General features: G+C 38.4%; 1 protein-coding gene across 1 annotated transcript in view; it reads left to right on the forward strand.

Annotated features, from left to right (window-relative positions):
• Window positions 1–9,413, forward strand: part of tmtopsa (teleost multiple tissue opsin a) — a 74,513-nt gene extending 65,100 nt beyond the window's left edge. The window contains exon 4 of the mRNA XM_026148692.2: window positions 8,777–9,413. Within this exon, the coding sequence (XP_026004477.1) occupies window positions 8,777–9,058 (282 nt within the window). The 3' untranslated portion in view covers window positions 9,059–9,413. The remainder of the gene's footprint in view (window positions 1–8,776) is intronic.
• Window positions 9,414–20,379: the final 10,966 nt, after the last annotated feature.

Here is a 20,379-nt window from a genome sequence, read left to right on the forward strand (position 1 = left end):
GCAGTTGCAAAACCCATCAAGCACTACGACGAAACTGGCTCACAGTCACCTGACCTAAACCCAATCAAGATGGTTTGGGATGAGCTGGCAAAAGGGCCAACAAGTGCTCAGCATCTCTGGGAACTCCTTCAAGACTGTTGGAAAACCGTCTCAAGTGACAACCTCATGAAGGTCATCGAGAGAATGCCAAGAGTGTGCAACGCAGTAATCAAAACAAAGGGTGGCCATTTTGAAGAATCTAAAATATAAAACATATTTGGATTTATTTCACACTTTTTTGTTTACGACATATGTGTTCATTCATAATTTTGATGCCCTCAGTGAGAATCTACAATGTAAAAATAGTCATGAAAGTAAAGGAAAACGATTAAATGAGAAGGTGTGTCCAAGCTTTGATTGGCAGTTGTGTCTGTGTATGATTGAGTTACACTATTGTGGCAGTTCATCTTAGCCGCCCTTGAGTAAGCTTTCGCTCATTCTTTCACCGTTTCCCCTGTGTCTGAATTTCTTCTTCTTTTCTGTAAAATAGTTGTAAACATTGATTCACTGTCCTCTCATTTGAAAAAGCAAATATATAAGGAGACATAAAGTAATCAGATTAGTGAGGGGAATCTTTTTAGAGCATCCATATAAGAATGACTGTCTCACAAGAGAGTCACATGATATTGATATATTATCCACCCTTATTTGAAAGTACCAACAACCAAAGGGCAGAATATTTAAAATCAATTTCAAAACAAATAAATAAACAGACTGTGGTACCTGCGCTAATTGTACTGGAGAAGTGCAGAATTCCCATTGTGGTTTATTTTTTCTTCATTTTAAGCAGCAATAGAGGTTTAGTGGAATAAGCCATTGCGTTTTGGCTCCACAAATAACACTTAACAGAAGCCATTTTTTGGTCTCTAATGATCAGTGGTTAAAAAATGGTCAAGATACAATCTGTGATATTCTGTACACATGCTTTCAATTACACAAACACATGTCTGGGTCACATAACATGCTACTGTCGTGAATCTAATTCAATCAATAAATGACTTCTGAACTAATTATCTGTGTACACTCGACCTTTTTGTCTCTTTCCAAATGCCACATGTGCGATTTCACTGCTGTGATGCCTTAAATCTAAGCACATGCTGCGAAAAAGTTTCACTGTATTTTGCACCCATGAGAAAATGTAGTAGACTATAAGTATACATGAAACTCAGAAAGTATACTAAGTATACTACGTTTACTCAAGAGTGGCATCTTCAGAGTCCACATTAACACGAACTCAGGAGGAGGACTAAATTGGAGTTTAATGCCAGCCGTTGTGTTGAGAATATGTTACAGACATGGATAGAAATGCATAGAATTGAAAATAAACCTGTATACCTTGAATCCATTGTTACATTTTTAACTTGCTGCTGAGGCCTTTAATTATTCAGAATCTTTCTATCCATCTATGTGCAAGAAATACCCAGGTTTATGCTGGATAACACTTTATTTTTCTTTCTTTCTTTTTTTGTTAAGAGATTGATATAAAACAGCTAAATCTGCATGAAATCACAATCTCGAGACTTCCAGTTCTGTTTCTTGGATTTAAAAATGTATCCAGAGGTCCACTGACTATTTATTATACCCTGACAGAAGGTGTATACATTTCAATGCTTTCCCTCTGTACCTTGGAGACAGCCTGTCCTTTCTTTTCACAAACTGTGATGTATTCTGACTCTTGGTGCTTGTGAGAATACAGTATTTGTGGAAGTGTAGACCAGTAATGGTTCAGAAAGATAATGTTATCAGTTAAAAGAGTTCTGTTTACTTTAAGGCAGTTTGCTGTTTGTTAGTTTAAAGCTAGTCTTACAGAATTCGGTCCAAAGGTACTTAACCTAACTTTATCTTTATTCATTTTTGTATTCATCTTGCAGATAATACAATTTACTGCATGATGTTACTGTTGATGAAGAGGCCATGATCAACTATAAGATTAAAATGCTTTTATCCATTTAAGTTATAGCTGATTTATTTCCTGCTTATTTGATTGGATCCACCAAGTGATGTTTAGAGACCAGCTGATTTAACAAAAGCTTTATGTCTTTATTTTGATTACAGAGAAATGCAGTTATGATTGCTTTTATATTGTAAAGCTCTTCTGCAACTTCAATCATGCATCCAGCTTTTTGCACAGTGCGTGTCTTTCATTGCCCATTAAGCTAATATGCTGAGAAGCACTGGAATGTACTGGTGATAATTCCGAAGCGTGAGCTCAGGTGAAGCCCTGCAATCATCCCATTTACCTGTGAAGAGCAGTGACACTATAGTGCAGAACCTAACAGTGCAAAATCCATGATTATGTTAAACAGTACTTTTGTTATTATTTCCCACTCTGAGTAGTTACTGGGAAATGAATGAAGAACTGAGAGGTCCTTCAAAATGTCCTAATCAAGGACTATCTGTTAATTAATTAGACTGAACAACACTCTGCAAAAATATTTCACTGTTTCAATGTTTTATGTATCTGTGGAATCTTAGGATTATCACATTTTTCAATAACTTATAAGTTTTTACATCCCATGTTACAACCTTTAAAGTGACTTTACTATATAAGTGATTTAGAGTTCAAAATAAACCTTATTTATCTCATATTAGGCCTTGGTGCAGTCCTACAATTCATCCACAGTCTGAATCAAGCTGTTTTAGTTCTTCTTTAAGGTCTTCCCCTCTCTAAATTAAGCCTTTAAGTCTTCTGACTGGCTCCTCCTGGCATTATGCAGAAGAAAGAATAGAAGTACATGTCTAAAACGTCCACCATATAAAACATCTGATGAGCATGTTAATTCCAGTTTTCAATAGTGCAAGTCTGGATCTCTCACACTCATATAGAAAGGTAACACTCCATTACCTCTCAAACTAAAGATATAAATCCACTGTCTCCTACTGTCTTCTACTCTAGGGCAGTGTATGGCAGAGGTGTGGACTCGAGTCACATGACTTGGACTCGAGTCAGACTCGAGTCATTAATTTTATGACTTTAGACTTGACTTGAAAAAATGTTCTAAGACTTGTGACTTGACTTGGACTTTTACACCAATGACCTGGGACTTGAATTGGACTTGAACCGGTTTACTTGAAAAGACTTGATATTTCACCCCAAATATTAAATTTAACATGCATATTATATAGAGATTGAAAATGTGACGTCATTCACGGGTAGAACCGCAAAGGATTCTGGGAACTCGTGGCAAGAGGTACTAGCGCACGCAGGCTTTCAATTAAAATCAGTCACACAGCGATAAAAAGAAACACAAAAATGTCAAGAAGCCGTTGTATTATTAACTGCAATAGCCGGTCGCATGACAGCCACGGGAAGCCGACGGGTAAAGAGATCGGTTGTTATCGGATTATGTCGTTGAAGAGAAATTGTTCAGCCATGTTTCCGAAGTAACAAAGACGCGACGGATGGCCTGGATTGCAGCCATTCAAAGATCAAATATAACGTCCCAGAACACTCCAGCTCACAGGTTAGTCTGCTCCAAGCATTTACACAAAGGTCAGTCTGCTGTTGTAGTTAATGCGTCATTTTTCTTAACATAATTGGTGATATAGGTTACAAGCAAGTCTGGCGCTGAACAGAAATTGTCGCGCTATGCTCCTTTATTTATTGTGCATAAATAGTGAATTGTCCTGACACAATATTGCGTTTCGCTTCTGTTATTATGGTACATTGACAAAAACATACTTTTATTCACAGGATAAAACAGGTTTTTGTATCACTAATTGCCCAGTACGATTACAGCATACAGTCTTATTGTCACTGCTGCATTTCTGTGATGCTACCAGAAATTATTTCCACTACTAATTAATTACCGTTGAGCTCAAAGGTCCTATTAATACACGGTTAAGGAATGTGTATTTATGACGACAATTTGTGAGACTGGTAAACTTATGATACGTACGATGGTCTTTCGTTCTACACGGTGCATTTCAAGGTCCTGCACCCATCCGTCGGTAAACTGTACCTGGGCTTGTTGCAGTGACCTGAAGTTACTAAACTTCATGAGTGTATGCACTCACTCCAAGAAGCGTATAATTATAAATATGCATATAAATATGCTACAATGAGATAGCTGACTTCATCTAACTAGCAAATGTTGTCCAGGCTACGTTGGTGATGCAGTTTTTTTTAATGTGTATGATATTTTTGTCATGCGATTTTAAAGCCGGTCCTACAACCGCATCCAAGAATAACATGCAGCTTATCTCAGAACTGTCGGTGAAAATTATTCTTGGAGCTAGGTTTAATTGAGCTGCATTTTAAAGAGGTGCAATTTCACAATTTGTGTATATTTTCTAAGTTCACTATTTTGTCATGTGTTGAGAAAAACACAGATTTAAAAATTACATGGTCTAATATTTACATTTAGCATAACTGCAACATGCTTTTTTCTTTTTTTTGAATGACTCGAAAGGACTTGAAATTCAAAGTTTCAGACTTGTGACTTGACTCGGACTTTTACACCAGTGACTTGAGACTCGACTCTGACTTGCCTGACATTACTTGAGACTTGACTTGAGACTTGAGGATAAAGACTTGAGACTTACTTGAGACTTGCAAAACAATGACTTGGTCCCACCTCTGGTGTATGGCAGCGAATATATGATATACATCATCAAATATGGATTTAGGATATTAGGTTTGTGGAATAAGAACAACGATGCTTATAGCCTTCACAAACAAGATGCTGAACATCTAAACTGCCTTTCCGGTGAAGTTGCAGTAATGGAGCTGGTAATAACAGAGTACTGCAGGAGCTGCAAAATTAAGAGGCAAAGGTGCTGAGATCTTTGCCTCCCACCACTTCAGAGACATTTTCATTTTGTCACAGCTCACATCAAACACATCTCTGTCACAAAATAGAAGAAACTTCTGATTAAAGCAGGCCCAAAAAAGTGATAAATGTATGTTATTAGGGTCCACCAGGTGGACACAACCCTGTCGTCACCATGTCAGAGTTTGTTGGGAGTTTTTGCAGCATTTCCCCAATGATTGTTTTGTTTCTTTACTAGCCTTGCACCTACATGATGAGTACATAATTGTACCCCTTCCTAATGCTAAAGACCAGCCATCATTTCTCCAGCAGTGGGACTGTAATTTTCCTGGTACAAGGAGGGCTCGGGTGTGTTCTGCTATGCCTGAAGTCCTTGTTTTTCTGTAGCAGCACACAGTAGGGGATCACCTCTGTTTGTAGATCTGCAGGGCAGGTCTCAGCCTAGAGTCAGCCTTTTTCTGGAACTAAAGTGCAGTAGCTTACCAATAGCCCAGTGAACGCAGCATGAACCCTAGCTTTGTTTTCTGCTTCATTAATTTAACACCATTCATGTTCAGAGTTACAGAGTCAGCGTCCTCTTCCCTTACAGCCTATTTTGTTATACAGAGACCGAGCGACACCACAGGTCCTCAATTTCTCGTCTCCAGAGGGTTGTTATGTTTATCCAAAGCTGACTCTGCAGCATTAAGAACAATGGAGATAATGATTGTGGATGCCAGTGCTGCTCCAAAACCAATGGGACATTATTCCTACATCGAATAAGGTTAATGCAAAAAGTCAGTTATTCAGAGCAGCATGATATAATTTTATTTTCCCTAAAACAAAAACAAAAAAATCAAATTCATTCTATTTGCTACACATTCACATTTTCCTCATTACATCAAACAGCCAACGCTTTCAGAAATGCAAGACAATGCCACAGTTTTTAAGGTAAACCCCAAAGGCTGGTGAACGGAAGCTAGACCACAAACACAAATGTAAGTGGTAAAAGCAGAATAAACTTAACAATGTGATTATTTGTGTGTGTGTGTGTGTGTGTGTGTGTGTGTGTGTGTGTGTGTGTGTGTGTGTGTGTGTGTGTGTGTGTGTGTGTGTGTGTGTGTGTGTGTGTGTGTGTGTGTGTGTGTGTGAATCTGAAAAAGAGGGCATTGGCTTCAGGAAGAAATCCATGGTTTTGAAAGGCCACTTGAATGAAGCCTTGTGCTGAAGGTTTTCTTTTTCTTCTTGTTTTGTCTTTTAGCACCTTTTGCTTCCCCTGCTGTACAAACTTTTAATGAAATGATTAAACTTTTTGGATTTGGCATTTAGCAGATTTGGCTTCAGCATGGAGTGCACTTTCTGTTTTAACTGGCACAACTTTCATGTTGTTAAAAGTGCTAAATGATTTGTGGCACTGCACAAAACACATTGAGAACCTAATTGGGAACATTTGGAATAACCACGTATGAGAATACATATACAAAATAAGCCCATTTTCTCACCCCTTTTTTGTGTGTGTGAACAGTAAGCACTGAACTCACATTTAAATTTAAACATTTCTTTTAAAATACAACACACCCCTTTTATTTCTTCATAATTTGCTTCCAATCAACCAGACTGGAAGCCAGAAGCTCAAGTAATAGTTCTCCTGGCTTTCTAGAGAAGTAATTTACTAAGTTTTAATCTATGAAAAATGCTAAAGATGATAGAGTTTCACAGGAATAAAATAGTATTTTTGCACTAACAAGGTAATTCTCAAAGCCAGAATACAATAAATCTAATATAGTGTTATATATTAGAGGAGTTGAACAAGTGGGGTGAAAGAAGAAATGGTAGCCCTAAAAAAAGAAGGTGGAAGGGTAGCTGTCAAGCCATTCCTAAGTAAGGATGAGGTATGCCAAATGACACAATAACTTGTGTGAGAATCAGTGGCAACAGGACTTATGGAGTGATGAATCCAAATTTGAAATTGTTAATGTAAATAAATAGCCATAAGTAGAGGTCAGGAGAGAGATCCAGCAGTGACAGTCTACAGCCATCTGTAAAACACGGTGGAGGCTTTGTTGGGGATCTTGTCAAATTCGACAGAATTAAAATACCACCAGACTGTAATCCATCATGCAAAGCCATCTGGAGAGCATCTGATTGGCAATAAAGTAATTTTTCACAGCACAGCAGAGGTAACACAGTAGAACCTGGATACACCCTCCACTTGCCATCCTTTGCAAGGGCGTAATCCCCCCCCCACCCCACCCCCCCCCCCACCCCCCGACAGCAGGAGGTGTATAATTTTTCCACCAACACGAAAGCGGTGTTTTTTGTTTTTTCATTTCTTGCTCATAAGCAGAGAGTGCTTGCTAGCGCTGTCCTTAGACAGCAAACGTGGTGAAACTATTCAGGAAAAAAACGCCGCGTATATATTGTTTATCATGACTCTGGCTTTACGTGCCCTATCAGCACAATTTAAAAACTGGTATATATCACCTTGTTTCTTTGTCATCTCGACGTGGTCATGTGATTGGCTTACCACGACTACTTTATTCTTTCTCAGTCAAACAGCAGCAGTCATGCGTTTGTTTTGCCCCCTTAGCTCCAGGTGTTGTGCCAAAAAGTGATCGTCAGGCAGAAAGTGATTGCTGTCTGCAAGACCGCGCGCAGCTGCTTATAGCTGTAGCGCCCAGATTACTTACATAGACAGCTACTTCCATGCAACTGAAGGTGCGGTAAGCTGAAGACAGCTTCAACCGTCTGTTTGCTGAAAAATAGTAACGCGACCACATTTTCTTGTTAGTAACTGTAACGACGTTGTAATGATAGAAATAGTAATTAGTTAGATTACTAATTACCATTATTCCCATCACTGGTTATTACCAGTAAAATAGTTGCATGTTTCATCATCTGGGAATTTACCCAGATTTATTTACTTATTTAGACAGAGATCTTGACACCCCCCCTGTCATGGTTGGCTGTGTGGCAGGTGGGCAAGCAGGAGTGGTGGATCCAAAATGCAGGACTCAGACACAGAAGTTCAACTTAAAGTGCAGCTTTATTGCTGTAAAACCTCTTACTAACTAAACTCACCAAAAGACAAACAAAAACGCTGGTGGACTAAAACACTGAAGCAGAAATACTGAACTGAAACTAGAGCTGGAAACAAAACACTGGTAACACGGAGGCAAAACACACACAGCTTGTTGAGGGTACGACGCAACACTGACTCAGAGAAACACAGGGTCTAAATACACTGGGAAGTAACGAGGAGAATGAGACACAGAAGGAGAGCACAGCTGGGGGAAATTAGAACTGACGAGACAAGCAAAGCAGGACACATTCACATAAGACACGGACCTACAAAGTAAAACAGGAAGGATCACACAGAGACGCGAACTTGACACAGTGGAGACAGCAACTAAGAAACACAGAGATATAAACCATAAGGCAGAGGACTCTAAGAACCGAGAGACACAGAGGGGAACCCAAACATGCAGACACAGACTTACACAGAACAGAGGGGACACAGAAACATGAAGACAAGGGATCGAAACTAGAAACCATAGAAACTCACACCAAGTACAATAATACAAAAATCACAAAGAACTAAAACGCTGGGTCAGGAGACCCAGGACCCTGATACCCCCAATGTTCAACACAAAGTTACGCCGATGATCCTTTGCACAAATAACCTACATCAGTTGAAAATACAGTGATGGCTCACACTCATAATTAAGAGAGAGAAGAGTGAGACTAAGAAAATAAAGATTATGAGTCACTATAAACTTCCCTGTTGAAGAAGCAGCAACTTTGCTAAAAATGCATCAGGCTGGTATTGTCCTTAAAGCAATATTAGAAAAAGGTATAAAATGCAGCCTAGAAACATTAGAACTAAGTGTTTAGTTCATAAAGTTTTGTCCTCTGTGGTCTCTTGCATATAACTGTGTAGTTTAAAAGAAGCTTGACCATATGTTTGTGCTGTATGCTTGCCTCAGTTTTACAGGTGCTTCCAAGCCCTGCTGCAGTGTGAAGCTCCTCGAAGAGGCTCCAGCTTAAAGAGTTCCTCCAAGGTCCCCACCAAGGCCATGAGGGGAATAGCAGGAACTGGTCCCCGCCGTACTAACGAATTCCTATTTATGGTAGCCTCATTGGGTCAACCAGCTGCTACAGTCCCCCGACTGGGGCTCTCATGTGAACCTACTATCGATATCACAAAAGCCCCTTCTTCAGACAATAAACCTGTTGTAGTCTCACTAGTGGCTCACCGTGAATGCTGACAATTGGTTATATAATCATAAAACCCTAAGGTCCCCATCCAGGAGATCAGTGAAAAAGAAAGAGGTGGTTTTACTGAGACTTGGAAAGCGGCGGTCTGCCAGTCCAGGTGGATTCAACGTGACTCCAGCATTAACTCTGGCCTGCCTAGTACAGATGATAGATCAGTAAGAAAGGGCTGTCTCTGGAAAATGTGAGCAACTATCAGAGATGACAGTAAATCTACAGAAGCTGGGAGTTTGTATATTTTACTGAGAAAAGAAACACTCATGATCCTTTCTTAGAAAGCACATTTAAAGGATGCTCTTATCAGAGCTCTGGAGTCAGACTGTAATAAAAGAGGAATTATAAGGATAATTTTGTGCAATATCTCATTCTCTTAAAATGTCATAACAATAGCGTGTTCAGGAGTGCTGGGGAAGGGCTATGATTGGTCTGTACTGATTGTTACTGACAGCAGTTACAAAGTGAAGTGAAATTGAAGAACACCAGCCACTTATGACTGCAAGCTTTTTGAAGTCCTTCAGAATGAGAAAACTTTAATAATCTGTGCAAGGGGAATGCTTTTGCAGCACTTGCACAAATAAAAGAAAGTTGTAAAATTACACAGAAACACAAGAAAGTGTAATGCAATAAAAGTACCTGAGAAACGACAGAGGTGCAAACTTAAATGGAAGTGGTGATAACTTTACCACCATAGAGTGGCAAATTCTATAGAAAACTATAGAGTTAAGTCTTCAAACCAGCAATAGTAGCGGCCATAACAGTTACAAGAAAAAAATCAAACGAGTGCAATAAGTCAAGATGTTAAATTGGGTAAAGAGAAGGAGTAGCATTCACAATTAAATGTCTTAATAAAAAGTTAATTGTACATTTAACATTGCTAGTATGCTGGGGGTGTTTGGATTTTTTTCAGGGAGATAGACTTTGGAAAGAAATACTGTAACTGCAAGTTGGAAATCACTGTACAGCCCATTCAGTAATGGCTGTGAATGTGCAGTCTAAAGTAAAGGAGTTTGATGAAATGCAGCATCTAGCAATGTTAAATATTTAGCACTTGTATACCTCGAATTTTATATTCATGCTGTGTTTTGTTAGAGTTTTAAATGTGTATTCAGAGGAAAGAGGTAACATCCTAAAATGTTAGTAGAAGATTCAGATAACTACGAGTTTAGTTTATTGTTCATAAGCATGCTGTCTGCAAAGTTTGGGCACAAATCAGCTTAGCTCATAATCTTCACAGTAGCTGATATATTTATTTTCTCAAGAGTCATTCTGCAGAGTTTTGCAGTTCAATAATCAGTATCACGTCTGACAATGTGCTCCAAAGTGTCTCCAAAGCACTCCATTGCAAGCAACTCATATAAGTTAAATGGAAAGAATTGCTTTATCATATCATGTTTTCCATGTATTTGTCAGCATCTTGGTTTTTGGGGGTTTTTTTGCTAAGAAATTAAAAATCTCTCCCTTCTTGAAATGCAAAGATTACAGTAGAGTTTCTGAATGCATCAAAGCTGTGTTGTCAGTAAATGTTTAAACTGTATATGATGTGGAGCCACTTTTGCTACTGCATACAGCATACACCTGTTGGCTACAACAAGGACAGCAATGGCAGGTGAGGTGAAAAACATTGATTATATTATTACCAATCTGTCAGTGTGTAGGAATTATTGGGCAGCAAAAATCAACATTTTTTTAAGTCCAACCTGGAAATAACTTACAAACAAGAGAAAATGGTAAGTGTGCCCATTTTTCTTGGTCAGCTTCTGATGGTTGGACAACTGGACTACTAGCATTTCCAAAATAGTGATTGTTGTGAATTTTTCCCAAAAGCGAGCTAAAGAAGGAAAACAAGTAAACCAGCAACAGGGTCATGAGCACCCAAGACTCACTGATGCACGATGATTCCTTGAAGGAGGGTTGAAGGCTGAAGAACACATTTTCTTTTCTATTATGTTGACAGCTGAGTGTATGTGCATTATTTACAAGAGGAAGAGATGGCAGCAGGATGCACTACTGGAAGTAGTTAGGCAGACCAAGGTAGTGTAATACTATGGGAAATGTTCTGCTGGGAAAGCTTTCCCATATGGAAAAGAAATGGAAAAAACTTATAAAAGACTTGCATAAGATGTGGTCTACATCATATAATGAATCCTATAAAACTTATATGATTTACTCATGAAAGTGGTCACTTTCTCATTACTTTCATATATTGTTTTAGTAAATATTGAACCCTGATTCTTTTATTCTTCTACTGGACTAGAGAACACAGACTATCCAAACCATACAAGTTTCATTCATATAATTTTTCAAGGGATCTTATATGTGTTTTCACTCTTTTATGCTTTTCATACAAGTTTCACACAAGACAGATACAAACTTTATAAGATTAATATAAATCTTTTTCATATGGGTTGGTTTTGGAGTTCATGTGACACATTAAGAGGTATCACATAAATATTGTTGCTCACCATGTATGTTTCATGGCAGGGTATTCTGAAATGACAATGGGCTCTTTCAGCAAACTATGCTACAATATCAACTGCAATGTTCGGGAAAGTTGACTAATATAAGAAAAATTTGATGGTTTTGATGTGGTCATTAAATTCCCTTGATTTGTGATTTGGGATGTGCCAGTTTAAAGTAAAACAAAAAACCAAAACAACTGTTAATGTCTTCATGCCTGACAACCCAGGAGGTCTCGTGGCGTTCATTCATCGACTGCTCAGAGCTGTTTTAGCAAGAGGGGAGCACAAAATTACACACTGTTGTGGCTGAATGGTATAAGTTTGTATTGGCAATTTTTGTAAATCACTTTTACCACAAAAGCTGTTTTGAGTAAAAACAAAACAAAACAATTTTGGAGGTGCATTGTTCAATATTTTTTTTACATCTAAATATACCTGCAGTGTGATTTTGGTTTTTTGTTGGGTTTTTTTAGAAAAATCTTTCTAAAGCAGAACGGTCAAAGATTTTAGATGTTTGACTTCGATGTGTTATGGGAAATGCAGATGGACTCAGACAGCAGAACGCACGGAGGCACAGAGCTGCAATGAAGCAAATTTATTTACAGTGAAGGGCGAATTTTCATGGACAGTGTATTTACAACAGAATGTGAATGGGAACGTGGAGCCAGGACGTGCAGGTGAAGAAACACACACTGGTAGCGCACTCGATTTGGTACTGTTTGCCAAAACCTCCAGAAGGAAACGAACCAGACGAGGCGACCCGAAGAAACAGAGAGGCGAAATCCTGGGGAGGAAACAAAACCCTGTACTGTCACCAGCAAAAATAATCCACAGGCTCCAACAGTAACGCAGGTGTCACTGCCCCTTTACACACTGAGGAAAGTTTCTGTTAAAGTTTCAAAACTGACTCACCCATAGTTTTCCTGACAGTAAAAATGGGTCTGAGCTCTTATAGGTTAAAGAAGACGGACATCAGTAATGTCTCATGTATGTATATGTTAAGCAATGATTTGTCATTAGCTGTTCAGGGGATGTTATGGGTGCATATAGAGCTATTTAGTGTAGTTTGAGGGCTGGCGTCATTTTTTGTTACTAGATCAAAACCCATATTCAAATGAAAATGTTGACTGTGAGCTCTCAGTCTAAAAAGCATATTGCCTGCATAACCCTGAGCCTAGAGGAGCTACATTCATTTTGTGGTGAAGCTCTTAGAGCACCACCAATGTATAGACATTTAAAAAGAAAAAAGCTAACAAGAGATGTTAATTATAGCTGATAAAACCTTCGGCTGCTTTAAAAAGTGTTTAAACAGTGATTCAAAAGATTTCAACACTTTTGGAACATCTCTATTCCGAGGGTTTTTCAGTGTTTAAACTATAAAATGACGAGCATAGAAAGATCGATTTTTTACAATAAATTATTATTATCTATTCTTTCCAAGCTGCAAATGTTGATCAGTGTGTAGAAAGTATTTTCCAATGCATCTTGTGTTCATAGTGCATGAACACAAGTGGTTACACTACAGCCCAAGTTTGATTCTTCTCTTCTTTTCTCTTCCTGGCTCTCAGTATCAAAAGCACAAAGACCAAAAAAGTAAATCTTAAAAATGCATGCTGTTATTAATACTGAATTTCAGACTATGTGTGTCAGATAGCAGAAGATGTTTTTTCATTACTTGAGGTCCTGGGAACTACTTCCAAGGACCTTTAATATCTCAAATCTGGGTAGAGTCAGGAGACAATCTGTCTCTGACATTATGATGATGGACTTCATTAAACCTGAGTCTCAGGGCATAATGTCTGATTATTTAACTGAATAGTCTCAAGGCTAGACTGAAGATGGGGTGAGTAGTATCCTTTGTTCTTTGATCTTATTTCAACAGTGATTATAACTGAGTAATATTGCATTGTTCCAGAAGCTGTGAGTAATAATGTAAAACAAATATGTGCCTATGAGTCAAGGAGTCTCATCAAATTTTCCTGACTGTAAGTCAGATTTGACAAAATAACTGTCTAAGATGATGTTTTAGGAGGTTTTGTTACTTACAAGTGATTAAAATGATTGTATTTCACATTGTAAAGTTAAAATATATTTCTGAATTCACTAATAAATTGAGTAAGACAAAAATAAAGAACTTATTAAAAACTGAGCACTCACTGAGAAATAATGTCCTCTTTTTATCCCACGTACCCCATAATTCACAGCATGATGAATATGCCTACAGTGGAACCCCGACTTACGAAATTAATTTGTTCCCGAGAGTCTTCGTAAAACGAAAATTTTCGTAAGACGAAGCACCCATCGCGCGTTTTGACTGAGGCGATGCTGAACGACAGGTTATAGGCTAATTGCTATCTAGAACAACAACCAAGGGGTTGTCACATGATTCGGAAGGCATTGTGGGCATTGTAGGCTCAGCCAATCAGAGCCAGCGGATTTCATTACTCGGGCATTTTGCCGTAACACGGGCAAAATATTGCTGTTCAGTGCCTTCCTAACTTGAATTTTTCGTGAAACTGGGTATTCGTAAGTCGGGGTTCTACTGTATTTTAGGGTAAGTCTTGAAATATGAGATGATGGGTGTTATTTGAACAGTTATATGATTGTTAAAATGCCAAAGGGTGAAAATGACTCTGTTGTGGTCACTACCACAAATCAGTAACATTCTAATGCAAAATATTGCCATTTTACTTCCAGCAGGTTATCATATTAGTACCGATATTATTATACAATTACTAATTGGTTTTGCCTCATGGGCATGCTTGTTACCACATTACCACTCCAAGCCTTTGACCTGTAATTATCCAGTTAAACAAACTGTTCATAAAAGACAGTCACTTGGATATTACTTTGGTAATTAGGTGATAATACCTTCCTATTTCCACAATATTATCTTCTTGTTACCACCCCATAATTACCACATTATTACTGAACTGTGGTGGTATCCATTCACCCACCTAAATCCATGCATTCAATCTTTCTCTTTATTACTTTTTTAGTACCTCTCCACGCATCTCAGCCAAGTGTTTTGCCAAGGGCTCCTTAAGTTATAGTGCAAAGAGAAAACAGGATTGGAAAAAAGTTTTGCACTGCTCAAACACAGATTTGTCCCTTAATGTAATAAAACCATATGGCTTTATCTTCAAAAATAAAGTATGTCTTATTTGCCTATTAAAGGAAGCATGAATGAGATAGTAATAGGATGCTGGTTGATTTTGATGCATTCACTTAATAGGGTTCCCATCTGGTATAGACAAAGGCGTAGATTTGGCATGGACGGAAGGGACATGTCCCCACTAATATCCAGCGATTAATGAATTGTCCCCACCAATAATTTGATCTCTTCAAGTAAAGAAAAACAAACCCGATAGAGAGAAAAAAACGATCTTTCAACGTCTCATTCACCCAGCGGTGCAGAAAGAGATAAATTACGTTCTCTACTGGAGTCCTACCTCATGTGACAAATATGGCCAATGTTATTGGCTGTGCCTTTCAGGGAGTTCTGTTTAGTTTTAGCAGCGGCAAGCCTGCGCTGGAGGATGGCAGCACAAAGGAAGAACCTGGATATAAGAAAGTATTTTTCAAAGAAACCTGCAAGTCACTTAAAGCCAAGTAAACCCATGAAATGTGTCCGTCACAATAACGTTACAGGCTATGCTAGGCTTTGGCCCACATCAGTCTAAAATTGTATGTAACCATGAATAACGTGTTTTGGAAACTAACTGCACAACAGGCAGCACTATTAGTTCTCTCAGTCTCAGAGCAGCATTTCTAATCTTGATTCAAACTGTCAGAGAAAACGGAGCCTCGAGTAAGCCAGGATATTAGTTTACAGAGGCTGTTAAAATTATATGTCTAACGTTAAAATGTTGGGCACACAATAATTTCATCCTAATGGCACTGACATATTCATAGGGTTAATTTTTGAGACAAAATATCATGAGGTAGTCATGATTTTGCAAATGTTCCACCTTGTAGTGCAGTTTGCACAAATTGTTTTAAAAATGCACTCACCCTACAAACATTACTGATGAGTCAAGATCTGCACAAAGTGACAGAAACACTGAAGCAGCTCCACATTTTATTCTTATTGTCATGTATGTCCTATTTGTCAGGTGACAGAAGAACCAACACAAAGCTCAGAGAGCAACGGTGATACAAGATCACAGGTGAAATTGGATGATGACTTGGTGGTTCAATGACTGTATTTGAAGCACATGTGTGACTGCATGTATTTGGGATGTCTCACTGTTATTCATCAGGTGACAGAGGCAGCTCTGCCATGTTGTAGCTCAGACAGAGGTGAAGAGGCGAGGTCACAGGTGACTGACTCATGATTTGGTGCTATTGATTAACTAGTATTTATTGTCATGACAACTGTTTGGCTGCTGATGTAATTTTACAAAGAATCTGATTTGACATGTCTCACTTTTTATATGGAATATGGCTGAAGAAAACTAAAGTCTAAAATACTTGGTCATTTGTTTAATAGTAATTTAACATTATATAATTCACATATAAAACTATGAATTGTAATTTTAAATGGTTTAAAAGCATGTAGAATAGCATATGTAGACAAGTATATTTCTCCTTTTCTTTAATCAAGAAGCAAAGACAAAAAGGAAAAAAATAAGAAGCAGGGCAGGGTTCGGTGGTTGAATCATCCGTCCCCACCAATGTCAAAACCAAATCTACGCCCTTGGGTATAGAGCATAAACATGTCAACATGTATTAATCTGTAAGTTAAAATGTTTTATTGTGTTTTTATTCAAGCAACTGAGAGTAAAAATGGGTAACCCCTTATTTCCAGTCCACCCTGTGCCAGTAGCAGCTCTAACAGCAGATACTCAGTTCGTCCTTTTAGTCTGTTATTATTCTCTTTCTCACTTGCAGTGGACTTTGTGACTCTGTTGCTAACAACACTATTGCAGTCTGATTAAAAACAGAGCATGTCATTATTCAGAAGCCTAATGTTTTCCTGAGAAAACTCCAATGTTCAATTTAGCTTTGAGTATAAGAAAGACCCAGTTAGGGCTACAGTTACCAGGAGGAAATACAGCTGTGAAGTTCAAATTAAGCATCAGAATGAGGGAGGAAGGTGATTTAAGTAACTTTGAACATGGCATGGAGAAGACCACATCAGGTGCCTTGGGATTTTTTTCTATTTTCTATGTCTTTGTCTATTTCCTGTCAGCTAAAAACAGGACACTGGCTAACTAACAGATGATTGGAAAAATGCTGGCTGGTCCAATGCCCTCAGTTTCTGCTGCAACAGATTCAGTCAGAATCTGGCATCCAAAACGTTAAAGTATGGATCCATTCTGCCTTGTACAATCAGTTCAGGTTGCACCAAAGGACTCTGTCGACTGCACATTCATGATGCATTTTATCTTTGTTCTTGCTAAATAAATTATTAGAGGGGACATGAAATGCTACACACATAAAGGCTAATATACACCATGGAGCCCCGCTCTGATGTCCTGATGTCATGTAGTTGGTCGGTTGATTGCAGCTAATAGACTTACATTAGTTTATGTTAGCTAACTAATGACAGAATCGATAACTCAGAGGAAAATAACTACAATAAAACTAAAAATCAGTTGAAAGGGATCACATTTATTCTGCCCCTGGATGCAACAATGAGTTTTATGTTAAGAAACCGAGGCTATACTGTCCACTTTTACTATCTGTCTCTTTAGCAGTAAGTAGCTGATCGCTGTTTAGCTAGCTGCACTCAAACGGGATAATCCTGCTGTTAGCCGTAATGTTTGGGTCTGTAAAGCACTTTATAAATAAGAACAGTGTGGACGAGTCGACACTCCAGCTTTTCCAGTTGTTCCTGATGTTTGCAAGATGCTATCAGCACTTTTTTATGAAATAAAATATTCTCTCTTTTCCCCAAAAAATCCTTCACTTACATTTGGCCTTCACTTTTCCTCACTTCTAATATGAAGTAATCCAGTCAGTGAGATGATGTTAGGGAAAAACAAAAGGTCTCAAAAAAGTGTGGTACCTCTTTCTTGGAGCCGCTACTTTCTTTTGTTCTTCCTTCGCACACATGACCTATTTTCCCTGCAGATGGGATTCCCGATGGTGCTTCGGTAAGAAACTTAGTTATGTTTGTGGTGTGATGTGCACATAGTGGCCTGTTATATTGTAAACTGTCTGATACTAATGGTTCCTGAAACACATGGAGTGTTTATCTTTGAGTCCTGCCAAACTAGCCAGACTAAGGCAGTTGTAGTATCTGGCAGGCTGCCCGGTAACCGGTGGGCCCAGCCAGCTCTCTGATGATAAAACACACTGTAAATGAGCGCAGACAGCTCAGGCGGTTCTATGGATAATTGATTAATAAAGTCCACTGTCACATGAAACCACCCACCATGACGTTTCTCGCAGGCTCCCCAAATTATATGTTTGACCACCCACAGGACAGGCTTAGAGCTCAACCCAATAACATTTAGACAGTATCAAAGAATATCCTTGCAGATTGTTGCTGTGGCTGTGAGGGTTTTGTTATGTTTTACCTGCTTGTAAATGATTATTTAAATAATTTATTCATTTTACAGCTTGATTGCCATTTAGCTTTAGATATTGTCACCTTGATTTTCTTTTATTTGATTTGTTAATACGTTTCATTGCATCTGCCAAGTTACACACATATTGTTACAGAGATGATTTCATATTTAATTTTTTCCCCATTTAGCTTTGTTATTTACATGTAACTGTATCTTGCGACATACTGCAGCATTTGGTCTATAACAAGCTGCTACAAACAAATTGCCCTTGAGATTAATGAAATAATTTGTACTGCATTGTATTCCATTGTTCTGTACTGTATTGTTTCCTTGCTGCAGTGGCCCCAATAGGAAAGAGTTAGCTCTCTTGCAAAAAATGTAATGCAGTATGTGTTGCATATACAGTGGCTGCCTCCTTCAAATTGCTTGTGCTACTGAGTGCATCATCCTTGGAATAGCAACTTTGTATAATGCAAGGTTATACTCAGTACATGCTGCATTTGGAGACTATACAGGTCGAGTGTTCAACAAGCCAGTGACTGAGGCTCGAAGATGATAGGAAAACAACAGGTTTCTATAAATAATCATATAAGCACCAGTTCTTCCCAACTTTTCCTCTTTCTGAGAATCTCACTGAACCAGCCTTGGTCTTTCTAAAAGGTTCCCAATTAATTTCTGTCACAACCCCCACGACAGTTCCTTATTGGTTTGCTGTTCTTCTCCTGTTGATCCATGACCTCTGGATGCAAAGATTTATTGCATCTGGTGGTTCTGTATACTTAGTGAATATAGGTAGGTTTTGTTCCCTGGCGCCTGTTCTTTTAGTTACAGGGTTTGTAGTATAGAAACCTTTGCAGTGATGTCACAAAGACAATCTTTGGAATCTCATTTTGCTGCACTTTTAACTGAAGATGCAAATTATTTAAAAATCAGCTAAATTACAAGCACGTTTTAAAATCTGGTGGTCTGCTCAACTCTGAATGCACCACTCTGCTTGGTGAGAATTTTCGACCCGACTTTGTCAAGGTTAATTAGTGTATTCAGCTTTAAAACTCGTTTGACAGTTTGGTCAAAATGAGATTCATTAATACAATAAAATATTTACCGATGGGGAATTTCTCTGCCAAGGTGGCTCACAATGGAAGCCCGTCTGGCAATAGAGTGCAAAAGGAAACAGTGGTAGGCGCTGGATTGATACACTTCATGGCAGATCACTGACTGTTTGGGGGATCTTGGGAGCATCAGATACACTGATTATTATTAAATGTTGGCATCACTGCAATGGCGGGCATGACAAACATGCCTATACATATTTTAAGCACCTAACAAAAAACCGAGGATGCCAGTGATTATTTTTTATAATTATTCATATAGTTAATACCCTGTTGCTAGCCACAGATCTTGTTCGCCCACTTTGTAAAGTGCTCTCAAGGCAAAGCTTAGTAAAAGTCTGTTGCTCTCTTATTCATCACTGAGACATTTTCCACTACATCTCCTGCAAACTTGAGAGATAATTTTTCTTTCATGTCCTTTTATAGCTGGTGGGTGTAACCTGAAGCAGTTCTTGGTTCTTGCTGCTATTGATAAGGGCCTATTCACTTTCCCATGATGGCTCAAACTGTCACTTCTTGCCAAAAGCTTTATTCAGAGAACATTTAAGCTTTTTGGAGCCTCCCATTCAGTTGTGCTTCAAGGTCATGAGCAAACATCCTCTTTTCGCTTTGTTGAGTTCTGCTTTATTAAAGACTCAATAAGTTATAGTGGGTAATTTATGAAAAGAGACCACTGCTTTATGAGACTAAGTCAAAAAAACACAGCCTACATTTATTTGATGCCTTAATTTCATGTATGTTTTGGGGGTTTTCAGAATAAAATTCACGTTTTGGGTGCACTGTGTTGACTCTTCTGCCCGGAGAAAGTAATTAACTGAAGGGTGAAATACAAACCGTCTGCTGAACAATGGGCACTCAACCAAGAAAAATCTGAACTCACAACATTAGATATTAAATCTCTGATCCCCTGTGGTGGTATAAGAACCACAGAAAATTATGTAGATGGCTAGTCATGCCTTTTACTGCAATATTAGATGATTTTCCACTTCAAACATGCAAAATGACATTTCAGTCCCTCATCCTGCTTAAAGTCCAAATCTTTAAGACTTTTAATACAATCAAAAATAATATTAGTTATTAAAAATAATAATAGCAATAACTGATGGGAAACATTACTGTTTCACCATAAAAGCATGACATAGAGCCCACTGCATGCCTCCCATCGTGCACATAGCTTTCAACAAGTCATGTGACATTAAAGAGCTGCTGTATGCTGCTAGTTTGA

This window comes from Astatotilapia calliptera, chromosome 18 (genome assembly GCF_964374335.1).
Source record: "Astatotilapia calliptera chromosome 18, fAstCal68.1, whole genome shotgun sequence".
In the NCBI taxonomy this organism is placed as follows: domain Eukaryota; kingdom Metazoa; phylum Chordata; class Actinopteri; order Cichliformes; family Cichlidae; genus Astatotilapia; species Astatotilapia calliptera.